The following is a 15,761-nucleotide window of genomic DNA, read 5'->3' as shown; positions in this document are numbered from 1 at the left end:
TGCAGGAAAAAGTCATTTTGAAACGGTGTAACGGTCCTTGTATACATACACATTATGCATAGAAAAACAAAAAAAATTATTAAAGTAGTACTTTCCCAAATTTTAACCATTTGACACATTTGTCCTAGTCGGCTAATATCATTAACGTTCTGTAAATGACATTACCTGACGGGGGTATTGTAACGGAACATATTAAAAGCTTTACTTTACCGAAGTATGCGATACCCTCCAAATTCAACCAGTTTAACGAGTATTTATGATTATAGAAAAGTTATTGTGTATGTTAACAATGATTGCATAACATGTCTGCATAAACAGTCAAACCATTAAATTATACTGAGTAACTGACACACACAAAAGTTTATATCACTTGATCACTGATAAAGCAAATGTCATCATGTAAAAGCACTAAGTTCATCTTAAATAATTAATATGAAGTACGAAAAATAGTGGCCAACTTAGGTATTTTGGATCTCCTTAAATAAAAATCACCCAGTGAAACCTATTTGTTCACTAGGAGCGTTTTCACTCAGTATTCACGTAATCAATCCTATTTTAGACGAAAACCAATGTAATTCTTAATAATTCATGTTATTTACTTGTTGTTGTTGTTGTTGTTGTTGTTGTTGTGGTCTTCAGTCCTGAGACTGGTTTGATGCAGCTCTCCATGCTACTCTATCCTGTGCAAGCTTCTTCATCTCCCAGTATCTACTGCAACCTACATCCTTCTGAATCTGCTTAGTGTATTCATCTCTTGGTCTCCCTCTACGATTTTTACCCTCCACACTGCCCTCCAATGCTAGATTTGTGATCCCTTGATGCCTCAAAACATGTCCTACCAACCGATCCCTTCTTCTAGTCAAGTTGTGCCACAAACTTCTCTTCTCCCCAATCCTATTCAATACCTCCTCATTAGTTACGTGATCTACCCACCTGATCTTCAGCATTCTTCTGTAGCACCACATTTCGAAAGCTTCTATTCTCTTCTTGTCCAAACTAGTTACCGTCCATGTTTCACTTCCATACATGGCTACACTCCATACAAATACTTTCAGAAACGACTTCCTGACACTTAAATCTATACTCGATGTTAACAAATTTCTCTTCTTCAGAAATGCTTTCCTTGCCATTGCCAGTCTACATTTTATATCCTCTCTACTTCGACCATCATCGGTTATTTTACTCCCTAAATAGAAAAAATCCTTTACTACTTTAAGTTTCTCATTTCCTAATCTAATTCCCTCAGCATCACCCGACTTAATTTGACTACATTCCATTATCCTCGTTTTGCTTTTGTTGATGTTCATCTTATATCCTCCTTTCAAGACACTGTCCATTCCGTTCAACTGCTCTTCGAAGTCCTTTGCTGTCTCTGACAGAATTACAATGTCATCGGCAAACCTCAACGTTTTTACTTCTTCTCCATGAATTTTAATACCTACTCCGAATTTTTCTTTTGTTTCCTTTACTGCTTGCTCAATATACAGATTGAATAACATCGGGGAGAGGCTACAACCCTGTCTTACTCCTTTCCCAACCACTGCTTCCCTTTCATGCCCCTCGATTCTTATAACTGCCATCTGGTTTCTGTACAAACTGCAAATAGCCTTTCGCTCCCTGTATTTTACCCCTGCCACCTTCAGAATTTGAAAGAGAGTATTCCAGTTAACATTGTCAAAAGCTTTCTCTAAGTCTACAAATGCTAGAAACGTAGGTTTACCTTTCCTTAATCTTTCTTCTAAGATAAGTCGTAAGGTCAGTATTGCCTCACGTGTTCCAACATTTCTACAGAATCCAAACTGATCTTCCCCGAGGTCGGCTTCTACCAGTTTTTCCATTCGTCTGTAAAGAATTCGCGTTAGTATTTTGCAGCTGTGACTTATTAAACTGATCGTGCGGTAATTTTCACATCTGTCAACACCTGCTTTCTTTGGGATTGGAATTATTATATTCTTCTTGAAGTCTGAGGGTATTTCGCCTGTCTCATACATCGTGCTCACCAGATGGTAGAGTTTTGCGGTAATTTTCACATCTGTCAACACCTGCTTTCTTTGGGATTGGAATTATTATATTCTTCTTGAAGTCTGAGGGTATTTCGCCTGTCTCATACATCGTGCTCACCAGATGGTAGAGTTTTGTCATGATTGGCTCTCCCGAGGCCATCAGTAGTTCAAATGGAATGTTGTCTACTCCCGGGGTCTTGTTTCGACTCAGGTCTTTCAGTGCTCTGTCAAACTCTTCACGCAGTATCTTATCTCCCATTTCGTCTTCATCTACATCCTCCACCATTTCCATAATATTGTCCTCAAGTACATCGCCCTTGTCTAAACCCTCTATATACTCCTTCCACCTTTCTGCCTTTCCTTCTTTGCTTAGAACTGGGTTGCCATCTGAGCTCTTGACATTTATACAAGTGGTTCTCTTCTCTCCAAAGGTCTCTTTCATTTTCCTGTAGGCAGTATCTATCTTACCCCTAGTGAGACAAGTTTCTACATCCTTACATTTGTCCTCTAGCCATCCCTGCTTAGCCATTTTGCACTTCCTATCGATATCATTTTTGAGACGTTTGTATTCCTTTTTGCCTGCTTCATTTGCTGCATTTTTATATTTTCTCCTTTCATCAATTAAATTCAATACTTCTTCTGTTACCTAAGGATTTCTATTAGCCCTCGTCTTTTTACCTACTTGATCCTCTGCTGCCTTCACTACTTCATCCCTCAGAGCTACCCATTCTTCTTCTACTGTATTTCTTTCCCCCATTCCTGTCAATTGTTCCCTTATGCTCTCCCTGAAACTCTCTACAACCTCTGGTTCTTTCAGTTTATCCAGGTCCCATCCCCTTAAATTCCCACCTTTTTGCAGTTTCTTCAGTTTCAATCTGCAGTTCATAACCAATAGATTGTGGTCAGAATCCACATCTGCCCCAGGAAATGTCTTACAATTTAAAACCTGGTTCCTAAATCTCTGTCTTACCATTATATAATCTATCTGATACCTTTTAGTATCTCCAGGATGCTTCCAGGTATACAACCTTCTTTTATGATTCTTGAACCAAGTGTTGGCTATGATTAAGTTATGCTCTGTGCAAAATTCTACAAGGCGGCTTCCTCTTTCATTCCTTCCCCCCAATCCATATTCACCTACTATGTTTCCTTCTCTCCCTTTTCCTACTGACGAATTCCAGTCACCCATGACTATTAAATTTTCGTCTCCCTTCACTACCTGAATAATTTCTTTTATCTCGTCATACATTTCATCTATTTCTTCATCATCTGCAGAGGTAGTTGGCATATAAACTTGTACTACTGTAGTAGGCATGGGCTTTGTGTCTATCTTGGCCACAATAATGCGTTCACTATGCTGTTTGTAGTAGCTAACCTGCACTCCTATTTTTTTATTCATTATTAAACCTACTCCTGCATTACCCCTATTTGATTTTGTATTTATAACCCTGTAATCACCTGACCAAAAGTCTTGTTCCTCCTGCCACCGAACTTCACTAATTCCCACTATATCTAACTTTAACCTATCCATTTCCCTTTTTAAATTTTCTAACCTACCTGCCCGATTAAGGGATCTGACATTCCACGCTCCGATCCGTAGAACGCCAGTTTTCTTTCTCCTGATAACGACGTCCTCCTGAGTAGTCCCCACCCGGAGATCCGAATGGGGGACTATTTTACCTCCGGAATATTTTACCCAAGAGGACGCCATCATCATTTAATCATACAGTAGAGCTGCATGTCCTCGGGAAAAATTACGGCTGTAGTTTCCCCTTGCTTTCAGCCGTTCGCAGTACCAGCACAGCAAGGCCATTTTGGTTAATGTTACAAGGCCAGATCAGTCAATCATCCAGACTGTTGCCCCTGCAACTACTGAAAAGGCTGCTGCCCCTCTTCAGGAACCACATGTTTGTCTGGCCTCTCAACAGATACCCCTCCGTTGTGGTTGCACCTACGGTACGGCCATCTGTATCGCTGAGGCACGCAAGCCTCCCCACCAACGGCAAGGTCCATGGTTCATGGGGCGGGTTATTTACTTATTTATGCAAATTAGAGAAGTCAATTGACAAACTTCTAAAAAACGGCCTTTTTGTAACAAAGAATTATTCTGTCAAGTCAACAAATCTGTCTGTCATTTTGATAACATGTTAAATTATGTCACTCGATGCAAATTAATAACTTTTCTGCACAAATTATGATAACAGATGTACATGTGACTTGTAAACTATATCTCTTTTTAGTAGTTCTTTGACAATGTTATAAATACAAGCAGCAAGAACGGTCGGGAGGCAGTCGGAATGTCACTTTGGTAAAGTGTGTTTCTGTGTTATTGTTTGAGGTGGATAAACAATGCAAAGAACATGTAACGGAAATACTACTTTGTGTTGTGTCATGGTCTTTGGTGGACAGTGGAATTAAGATGGCCACCAGAGTAATAAATATTTGAAGTTTACATATTTGTTGGTTTCGCTCGTTCTTTATCATCAAAAGCATATAAAAAACACGGGACCTCATGTTTTTAACCCTAGACAACCAGATTTAGAGCCAGCATCAGCATCGAGACACAGCAGCGATCCAGCAAGTAGCAGCGATTACCACAACACAATGCATTTTAATGGCGCCAACCTAACATCAAGTGCTAACAAGCTCCGTAAATGGGAGTGAAATAGTGCGATTATAGAAATTAGCTATATCTACGACCAGGCGACCATTACAAAGGGTAGATTTCATTCTTATTCATTCGAGAAAAATACTGTAAAATGAACCGAAACGGATAATTACGGTATATTATTCTGATATCTAAAAAATAACCAGACTCAGTAGTACACACAAAGTACTTCTTTTCACATGATTAATAAGAATATGGATGTCACCTTTTGACTCAAGAATCTGAATTACATCTCCACATGATTAAATCCATAGTATCCGAAAAATTGTGAAATAAAGCTACAAAATATTCACAAAAATATTTATTCGTATTCTCATAAAGTTAGGCTGAGAACGAACATCAAAGATATGAAATAGAAGAGAAAGAACGACTGAGATATTTCTGTTGGATATTAACAACAACAACAAAATATACTCTTCGAAGTGGAGAAACAGAGAGTAATCCATCCTACAAGGGAACTGTTCGAACTTCACCTCAGCGATTTGGTTGGTATTGATAGGGCGCGTGGTGCTTCAACATCTGTAAAAAGGAAGTCGCAACTCTCAAGGGTTATCGAGAAAACAGGATTTGAACATTTTAGGCGTACTTACATACTTTGTGTGGTCGCAGCTGCGCGGTTTCATAAACGCTGTGTCTCTTGTTCGGATCTCGCTGCCGGCGCTATCACTTTTTGTGAACTATCTACACCAATATTCCGTGTACGCTGCGATATGTGCGGTACGCCATGAAATTGTGTGACGACCGAGAACCGTTTATGAATGTAAATCATGTTTGTTTTGAAATAGACACACTGGAAAAAAACATTAACATCCAAAAATTCAGCGTTCATTACATCAGCTGTAGGTCGCGATGATTATTGTTATCCATGTCCTTAAGTCAGAATCATCCTGATTCATGCAGTCCGGCACAGGTTACACGTTATATTTGTGGTAAATGTGGATACAATAATGCAAATAAAATGACTACACTGATATGACTGAAAGTTCTCGTGTATTCTGTTTTCATTTCCAGTCTGCGTAACAAAAAGGACTTTTTCTCCTTTTTTCGTGTTGAAGATTAGGAAAACAGTAAATGTATGATTAAATATTGACACTTTACAGGGTCGTAATAAATCTGTTGTTAGAATGACGTTGAAACGAAAAATAAAAAAACATATGTTGAAGCCTAGTTGTGCCCTAGACACACTGTCGTTCTCAATCGAATCGGTACGCCTTATTAGACGCCATCTACAACACTTCGTTTGTTAACAAAACTTCTTGTTTAATGACTTTGCTGGATTTATTGCATTATTTTTGTGCCCTCTATTTATTTCCTTAAGGTAACTGACAAAGGAATATCCTTATCGCACCCCCCCCCCCCTCCCTCAGATTTAGTGGTAAGAGGGTCCAGTGGACTGCCCGTCAAAAGCTGAACACACGTCAAGCATGAAAACAGGAGGAAGTGTTCTGAACTGTGAAAAAAAAGCAAAATAGTATCAATGAACGGTCCAAGAATAAAAGTGCAGTAAAGAGGAGCTTGGAACAGGAACGGCGTCGTGAGTAAGTGGTCATGGTGTTGGATTGCCCAACGAGCGAGCCCTGTTCGAAACGCCCTCGTGCAAATTTTGTATTCATTTTTTTCACATCATCAGCTGTCTGTCCGGTCACTGAAATATTTCTCCTCTTTCTGTAGTCTTCGCAATTGTGATACAGTACATTGGTTATAGAAAATGAGTCACGTGGTAAGAACACGTTACTGTCGCAGGTAAATGTGATGAATAGTGAGAGCAAGCGAGATACCACACAGACGTCTCACAGAAATGAAAACAACAACTAAACGGGTGTGAACTATGTAACAACAAATGAATTCAAGAGTCAAAACTTCCGAAAGCTAACGCAACTTCAAAAACGTTAAAAGCCTATGTTTTGACAGAGCGCAGTAAAACTGTGTGATTGTGAAACTGTTGCGTTCATTTGCTGCAGCTTATGTTTTCATGTTTTCCTTTAGAGTGATCACATTCACAATCATATGAACACCTATATGTGCAAGGAGGCATATTTCACTCACTTATCAGTCGAAAAAATTAGGTGCGTCGGAAAGAGATTCCTATCACATGACACACTTACTGTCACTAATGCCGTGTATGACAAACCAGACGTGTTTTCTGGTAGAGGATTCGGTTGACTTGTCGCCTCGTCATCAAAAGTTTGCGGTTCCCACTCGAAAGCCGCTTCCGTTCGGCTACCAACAGAGTAGATCTGCAGAATCAGTTGTCATTATAGGTCCCGTACCTTACACCTCGCTGTTGCAAACGGACAGTGCACCACGACAAAGACACAAATCTGAATAAAGGGAACGCCGAAAAAGGAAAAAAAAATTGGCACAAGGGAGGTTGAACACGTCTCGCCCGCGTAGCAGTCCAACACTGCAATCCTTTAACCACGACGCCATTTAACTTCCCGCTTGCACCATATTGCACTTCTTATTTTTGAAACGTACACTGTTTCTGTTTCGCCTTTTCTCACTATTTAGTACATCACCTTGTTTTCATGTCTGATCTGAATTCATTTTTTGACGGGCTGGCCATTGGGCTCTCTTACCACTAAATCTGAGGGGGTTGTAATGGGGGACTTCCCTTGTGAGAACAGGCGATGGACATGTGCACTGCTGCCATATTTTGGTTGTGTTGGCAGTCCCTACATCAGCGCGTTCGATGGGTCCCTTTCTGCAGCTCGATAAGGGCGATACGAGGAAGTACCACAGAAACACTGAAGGCACTGTTTCAGCACAGTCCCTCAAAGGTTCACATCCTCCTTGACTAGTGAACAGCAGTGTAATTTCTCTGGAACGGCGTGAAAACTAAACAAATGCTAGTTATATGTAGTGACTGGTAAGGTCACGGCATTTGACGCTGTGGTTGCTAGCTTCAACTACGCAGTTTAGCAGAGTCCTAGACAGTCAAGGCTAGATCTCAGTGAGAATTCTGTGATGACTAAAAATCCTGTACCTAGATTCTTCCAGCAGAGGCCAAGAGCACCCTCTTTCCTTCCCTTTTGGACGCCTATGATATCGAACGATGTCTATTTGTGACTGTGAGAGACAATAAAGCCTTTGTTGAAAGAAGCTGTGATATTAATATTCTTCTACATGTTAAGTCTTTTGCATAATTTTTAAATGAACACACCGCCATTTGACTATATTGTTTTCTATGTAATTACGACCCAGGTTCGGCCTTTTATGCCATTTTCAAGCGATTGAGTGTTTGTCATTAACATACGAGTATATTGCAGGACATCAAGCTCGAAATTGGCCATAATTTAAGAAAAATATTGGTTCCCCATGAAATGCCAAAAGTAAAATCACCATCTTGTTGAAAAATCATTTTCTTAATTTATGGCCAATTTTGAGCTTGATGCCCTGCAATATATGTTAACGACATAAACTTAGTCACTTGAAAATGGCATAAAAGACCGAAACCTGAGTCGTAATTAAATACACAATAATACAGTCAAATGGTGGTGTGTTCATTTAAAAATTATTGTATGACTGTTGCTCAGCAACATCAAAAACTGTCTTTTACATATCATGTGTGGTTTAAAAGAACTTTCAATTAAAGTTGCATATAAGCTGCGTATTTCGCTACATTTATGTGGCTGGGCCCTTGACCTGGAAAGGGAACTCTCCTGGGGCTGCGTCCACGCCGTTGATAATTCGCCCCCGCTCTGTAGACACCGTCCGTGGTACAGCGCCACCTGCAACACACAGGAAGTAGAAAGAACTACAACCTAACATAATATTATACAGTTGCGATGCGCGCTGCGTTGAAAGCTGCCGCCGTCCGGCAGCTGGAGCGATGCTAGCGCTACAGTTGGCGAGAAGACCAAGCATACTTTAACGCCATACAAGCTGTAAAGACAATGTTTGTTTTTATTTCTATTCGGCCTGATTTACGAAGTAATTATTATACACGATGTATCAAAAAGAATCATCTGATTTTTTACAAAAATCATAACTATAATGCTACGTGAGATATGTGCGTGAACAACATACTGGTAGAAAGAGCAAACTCTCGTGTTTTAACGTGGTTCCTGCTGATGACATTGTAATTCTGTCAGAGACAGCAAAGGACTTGGAAGAGCAGTTGAACGGAATGGACAGTGTCTTGAAAGGAGGATATAAGATGAACATCAACAAAAGCAAAACGAGGATAATGCAATGTAGTCAAATTAAGTCGGGTGATGCTGAGGGAATTAGATTAGGAAATGAGACACTTAAAGTAGTAAAGGAGTTTTGCTATTTAGGGAGTAAAATAACCGATGATGGTCGAAGTAGAGAGGATATAAAATGTAGACTGGCAATGGCAAGGAAAGCGTTTCTCAAGAAGAGGAATTTGTTAACATCGAGTATAGATTTAAGTGTCAGGAAGTCGTTTCTGAAAGTATTTTTATGGAGTGTAGCCATGTATGGAAGTGAAACATGGACGATAACTAGTTTGGACAAGAAGAGAATAGAAGCTTTCGAAATGTGGTGCTACAGAAGAATGCTGAAGATTAGGTGGGTAGATCACGTAACTAATGAGGAGGTATTGAATAGGATTGGGGAGAAGAGAAGTTTGTGGCACAACTTGACTAGAAGAAGGGATCGGTTGGTAGGACATGTTTTGAGGCATCAAGGGATCACAAATTTAGCATTGGAGGGCAGTGTGGAGGGTAGAAATCGTAGAGGGAGACCAAGAGATGAATACACTAAGCAGATTCAGAAGGATGTAGGTTGCAGTAGATACTGGGAGATGAAGAAGCTTGCACAGGATAGAGTAGCATGGAGAGCTGCATCAAACCAGTCTCAGGACTGAAGACCACAACAACAACCTGCTAGGTAGCAGCACTGTGTGCCCACTTCAGATCTAGTAAAACTGGTGTCGGGAGAACAATAACCGTTTTATGTTCTACGTTTTGCAGAGTGAGGGTCAGTAATAACTAGTGATGGGCTAAACTGCGATTTTCCGATATCAGTGATTTCTGTGAACGCTACTTTTCAGTATCTGTTATTCTTAACTGTGATTTGTCGCAGATAGGAGTCACAGTTAAGGAACCTAGGTCACGTATCCCTTCGCTACTGCTATTTCTGTGATTTCTGCTACTTCCGCGATTTCTGCGACTTCTGTGACTTCTGCTACTTCTGTGACTTCTGCTACTTCTGCGATTTCTGTGACTTCTGCTACTTCTGCGATTTCTGTGACTTCTGCTACTTCTGCGATTTCTGCGACTCCTGCGATTTCTGCGACTTACCACCATATGAAAAAGTTACATCTGTCCACACAGAAAATTGCATCTCAACAAACCTGTCATTGGTAAGTATGTTTTACGTTTGTTCTTCCGTTGGCTTTAATTTTGTATTAAAGAAACAACTGTGAAAATATTAATAGCGTAATTAATATGTAAGTAGCCATACAATACCGTAATAGGTCGTGTTTAGAAAATGAATTCTAACATATTGTTATGTTCTCAAGTACCCGAACTACATTTCAGTCACTCAGTAAAGTGATAACTCAAAATATCATTGTCAGCAGATCTGGAGAAATTGCCACTGCGTCTTTAGACCGTTTTCGTCAGACGAGAGGTTAGTTTCTAAGTGTTTCAATGGACTTAATTACTTAAGTGAGATCATTCTTGCAAATTTGAAATATACCCCATTGAGTGGCTTTCATTACAGCAAATATTAGCAATCTACTCTGTCAATTATATTGCTTGTAATTAGTGACAGCAAAAATTGTTTAATAATACTTGTGATTTTGCAGACACAGTTCTGGTTGCTGTACGTATCTATCCACATCAAGGCTGTTGGGAGACACTCGTGAAGATTCAAGAGAGCTCTTAGAGGATTTGCAGTTTAAAAGTGACATTATTGCGAAATAAGTGTGCAGATGAGTGATTAAACTGTGTTTTATTGAAGTTGTTGTGCGATTTTAAAGGAATAATAAATGTTAAATACAGTGAGTGAACAATGTAAATCTCATTTTCCACATGTTAAGCCGTCCTATACCCGTAATTTTCCGCCATATATTTATTGGTAAACACTTGTTGGAGAGTGACATGCCGCACCCCCCCTCTTTCTCCACAATCTTGGTGTGGCACTGACCTGTAACATATCCCGAAGTCTACAATGTGCATTTTGAGGCTGTTGATACGAAAGTGGGAAGTACAGATCTTACAGTTAAATCAGAAATAGCTTAAGTGCATTACTTGAAAGTAACACAGGAAAAGCTTACTTATGTAGGTGGTAGTAGTGTCGGCAAAAAGTTCTTGTGTGTGAAGTTTCCATGTAGAACACCAGGTGTAAAACTTTTCTCCCGAGTCTTGAACTGTGTCGGAACAAAAGTGTGGCATTCATATGACACAATAATACTGTTTTTATTTCACTACACTTATACAGGTGTCTGAGTTCTGCTGTGTTGACATTGCAAAGTCCTGTAGGCATGTGGAGTATTAACCAAAACTGTCATATTGGAAGCAGAATCAAACTCATTTGTTACGTTACTTGATATTTTCAGGAGAAAAAGGCAATGTTGCTTCTTATTAATATAATACATTCAGAGTCACAGCTGTGTTTAATATGAAGGGCTTATTTCAATAGTGGTACAAGTCCATTACCTCCACTTTTCTGTCTATAATGCTTCTGGAATTAATGATCCAAACAAACATAAATAAAGGTTCATCTCTAGCAAGAAGCCATATGCTTGAATATTTCTGGTATCTTAACTGCAGATTTTTCAGCACTCATTTAACTTTACGACTCTGTATCTCAAAATGAACAAAAGTGGACTTGTACCACTATTGAAATAAGCCCTTCATATGCAGTATTATGCACACAGTCACACACAGCACGTCGATCTCGTGAGGCACAAGGCTCTCGTACAGAAGTACGTACGTCGGTCAACAGATGGCACTAGGAAAAGAATGTTAACTGCGCTTTTTAGTTGCTACTTGCGACTCTTAGTTGCGACTTGTCACGGAAATCGCAGTTATACTCGATAGCGTGTCGCAGAGATGAGCGTAGTACGAACTTTGGCCAACAGATGGCACTGTTAACTGCGCTTTTTAGTTGCTACTTGCGACTCTTAGTTGCGACTTGTCACGGAAATCGCAGTTAGACTCGATAGCGTGTCGCAGAGATGAGCGTAGTACGAACTTTGGCCAACAGATGGCACTGTTAACTGCGCTTTTTAGTTGCTACTTGCGACTTCTAGCCGCGATTTGTCACTGAAATCGCAGAATGCAGTACGGAATTCGGCCAACAGATTGCTCACGGCGTTGAATGTGAAATGCTACTTGCGACTGCTAACTGTGACTGAAATCGCAGTTAGATTTTGAAAAGTTGTTATTGTGATATCTGTGACTTCTCAATCACTGTGATTTCTAACAGATACGCGATTTCCTGCCCACCACTAGTAATACCTGTTCAGCGAGACTTTCGTACTAGGTATGGTGTGGATCCTCCTTTAGCACAGAGCATCAGACGATTGCATGAACAATTCCGAGAAACAGATTGTTTATGCAAAGGCAAATCGCCGGGCCATCCCCGAGTGTCTGACACACACGTCTAACGCATGCGCCATAGTTTCTCAAGGAGTCCCACGGAAAACTTTCTTTTCACACAGTTGGAGACTGATTCGAATGACTTTATTTATCACCTGCTTGGGGCACCGCCACAACGGCATTTGGAAGTGTGGGAATTTTTAAATCAGAGGACTACTGAACGATGGATCGGTCGCACTGAACCAAATGTTTCAGCCTTGCGTTACCGGCCTCCAAGGTCATCGGACCTGACTGAATGTGATTATTCCGTAGGGGCTATAAAAAAACTCTGTTTATGTGCCTCCATTACCAACAACAATGAAGGAATTGAGACATCGCATAACAGCAGCTGTGGAAGCTGTAACCCAAGACTTGCTCGCTGCAGTGTGGGAATAGTCTGAATACCACATTCACATATGCCGTGCATCTCAAGGGGGCATACTGAACACATAAAAAGGTATGAAAAGAAATGTTTTCAGTTTCCAGTCATCAAAAAACAAAATTCATTGTATATGCTTATAAGTTTTAGAAATATAGATGTGCCAAATTGGATGATTCTTTTTGATACACCCTGTGTTACTGTATCTGAAGCACTGGTTGAATATCAGGAGACATGAACGATACCAAAATATAGATGAACAGAATCAGCACTCATAATATAGTAATGTAAATATGAACTCTTGAAAATACCACAGTAGTCAATGTTGGCTTTTTTTTTAATCAGTTTCATAACAATGGATCGCTGTCATCTTCACAGTGACTTTGTCACCTCTCATAAAAATGGTACCACATCCATCACTTGAAGGAATCCAGAGACTGTGCATATTTAGTCAGAACATAAGTAATGGAGTGCTAAAAATAAAATTTAACACCGTGCCTCATAACTGAATAAAAATATTTGCGATCAGTGGCTGTTATCTCATTTACAAAAATTTTGTAACATTGGATCGCTGTCACTTTCATAGTGACTATGTCGTCCCTCATCAAATGTGTACTCAAAACAAAAATTATATAAACTATAATGCATCCTTTGAGAAATATTTTCGAAATAATTTTCTGCTTTCCACCTTGTCCCACATTTTCCCTTAAGTGTCATTCTTATCTGGCCTAACAACACATCATGAGTGTCTTTTTTTAACCCATTTCTATTAGGTCACTTTCTCTTTTTTTGTATGTCTGTCTCTTCGATACAAAGTTTGCAGTTGATTTTGAAGGTGACTTCCCAGTGTGCTAAATGCTTGAAATTTTAAACATAGCTTGGAACTGGATGACAGTACAATACTGACTCGCTTTCCTGTCGGTCCGCTTGGTAGAGAACCGAGATGGGGGTGGGGGCGAAAAAGGTTGGTGACACATGACAACCCAGCTGCCCTGCAGGACCGGCATGTTGTGTGAGTATTATCGGGATGCAATCCAGGTGGTATTTGAATGGCTTGACACAGCTGAGGAGAGAGACAAAAGGGGAGAACGAGATATGTGCAATATATGTGACATATGCGTACATGGGCAAAGCTGCACATAAAATACTGCTACATACATAAATAATTATTTAAATAAAAAATATAATCTTTTTCAAAATGTTTAAAATCCGCTAATAAGTTTTACACAGGCAAGACTAAAAAAGCAGACAATTATTTAATAAAAATAAATTTTTTAACATAACACCATTTTTAATTCGGAGTAAAAAGTATCAAATAATTTCTCCTAGACCCATACAAGTTCCTAACCCTAGAAAACAATTTTAGGAAGTGAACTGTTCATGCATCAGTTATGTATTGCATGCATCCCACGTTTTTCGTCACGTATTTTTAAAGTATTGACATAACTATTCCAAGCACAAATTTTCAGGACTACCTGCATAATATTAGGAATCTGTATGGGCTAGGAGAAATTATTTTGTACTCTTTAGCTTGATATACTTAACACATCATTTTAATTTAAATAATTATTTAACAAATTGGATCTTGTATTTTTAAACATATTTATCAAAAAATGTTCAAATGTGTGTGAAATCTTATGGAACTTAACTGCTAAGGTCATCAGTCCCTAAGCTTACACACTACTTAACCTAAATTATCCTAAGGACAAACACACACACCCATGCCCGAGTGAGGACTCGAACCTCCGCCGGCACCGGCTGCACAGTCCATGACTGCAGCGCCATAGACCGCGCGGCTAATCCCGCGCGGCAAACATATTTATCTGTTTCCACTTAGTTTCAGAATTACATTGACACGAACTTCGGTTTTGAAGGAAGTCTGTGTCACACTTAATGGTACGTACTGTAGCAGACTACATAACTATTTCCAGTGCACTGCTTGTCACTACGGCCCATCACACGAAGTACCAAAGTACCGTAAGACAATTTAAGACAATACCTCAAAGGCAGTCTCACCATTGGCTCTTTTTTTATTTTATTTTTTTCTTTATTGAGTTTCGATTCCCCCCAAAGGGGTCCGGCTGGCAGCAGTTTAGTATGCCGCTCTTCACCCTACAGACTTTGTTTTAAAGAGATGAAGAGAATAAAGAATAAAAACAGGCTATAAAAGCGGAGACTTAAATGGTAACATGGCGAAAAAAAATCGTGGAACTTAAAACACAGAACAAAGGGATGATGATGCTAATAAAATGCATATGAATCAGACAGGTAAAATAATAGACAGACAATTAAAAAACATGGCGACAGTATGGTTTCTGTTCGCAAAAGACATATAATTCACACCCAGCGACAGCATGGTTTCTGTCTGCAACACTTTGGAAAGACAAAACAGCGCGGAACATTCACTTGCAACATTGCAATAGAAAGTTGGCAAATATGACAGACCACAGCTGAGAGCAGGTGGGGAGAAACGGGACAGACGATGGGAAAATAAAAAGGGGGGAAGGAGAGGAAAAGCGAAGGGGGAGGGGGGAAAGGAGCCGATGGAGGATGAGGACCCATAAGAGGTTTCGGGGGTGCTGGGCAAACGCTACAGGGAGTGCGGAAGGCAGAGGAGACGGACGGCCATTACCTACAGTATGAAACAGATAAAAGAGAAAGTTGTCGTCTAAAATAAGTTTCGATTACAGCTTCTTATAGGGTGTTTCTTTAAGACTCGTTCCATTTCACAGCAGTACGCCTTACACATCGCTGAAGATGGAAACTAGGGCTGAATTCTAACTTACACATAGCACCGCTCTAAAGGTTCACCTCCGCGCTAGTTGAGAGTTCATACATTTGCTGGTAGATGTCGCCGTGGTGCAGCAAGCCACATCTCTTGCTCCTTCAGTACCAAACGTGAGTCGAGTCGAGATCAAACGGAGAACTCAGAACGTCTTCTGTAGGGGCATTATTGTCAACTGGTTCAGTTTAGCTAAAACTGTGTGGCGTGATTTTTGTCGACAGCACGGTACTGCAACGCCTTCGGCTCAAAGCATTCGACGATGCCACCAGAGCACCAGCAGTTTCAAGACATTGATTTTTTGTGTAAGCAGAAATCCGCATGTCGCCATAAGTGCTCGTTCAAGACGTAGACCCCAATCAACAGTTTTTCATAT

The 15,761-nt window shown here is 40.0% G+C and overlaps 1 protein-coding gene across 1 annotated transcript in view; it reads right to left on the bottom strand.

The window, feature by feature from the left end:
• LOC126163396 (mite allergen Der f 3-like) overlaps positions 1-15,761 on the bottom strand; it is a 109,059-nt gene that overhangs the window by 67,297 nt on the left and 26,001 nt on the right. Inside the window, exon 2 of the mRNA XM_049920173.1 lies at positions 8,317-8,402. Coding sequence (XP_049776130.1) covers positions 8,317-8,402 — 86 coding nt within the window. The remainder of the gene's footprint in view (positions 1-8,316; positions 8,403-15,761) is intronic.

The sequence above is a fragment of the Schistocerca cancellata genome, chromosome 1 (genome assembly GCF_023864275.1).
Source record: "Schistocerca cancellata isolate TAMUIC-IGC-003103 chromosome 1, iqSchCanc2.1, whole genome shotgun sequence".
Lineage (NCBI taxonomy): Eukaryota > Metazoa > Arthropoda > Insecta > Orthoptera > Acrididae > Schistocerca > Schistocerca cancellata.
This window is presented reverse-complemented; position numbering and strand designations above follow the sequence as displayed.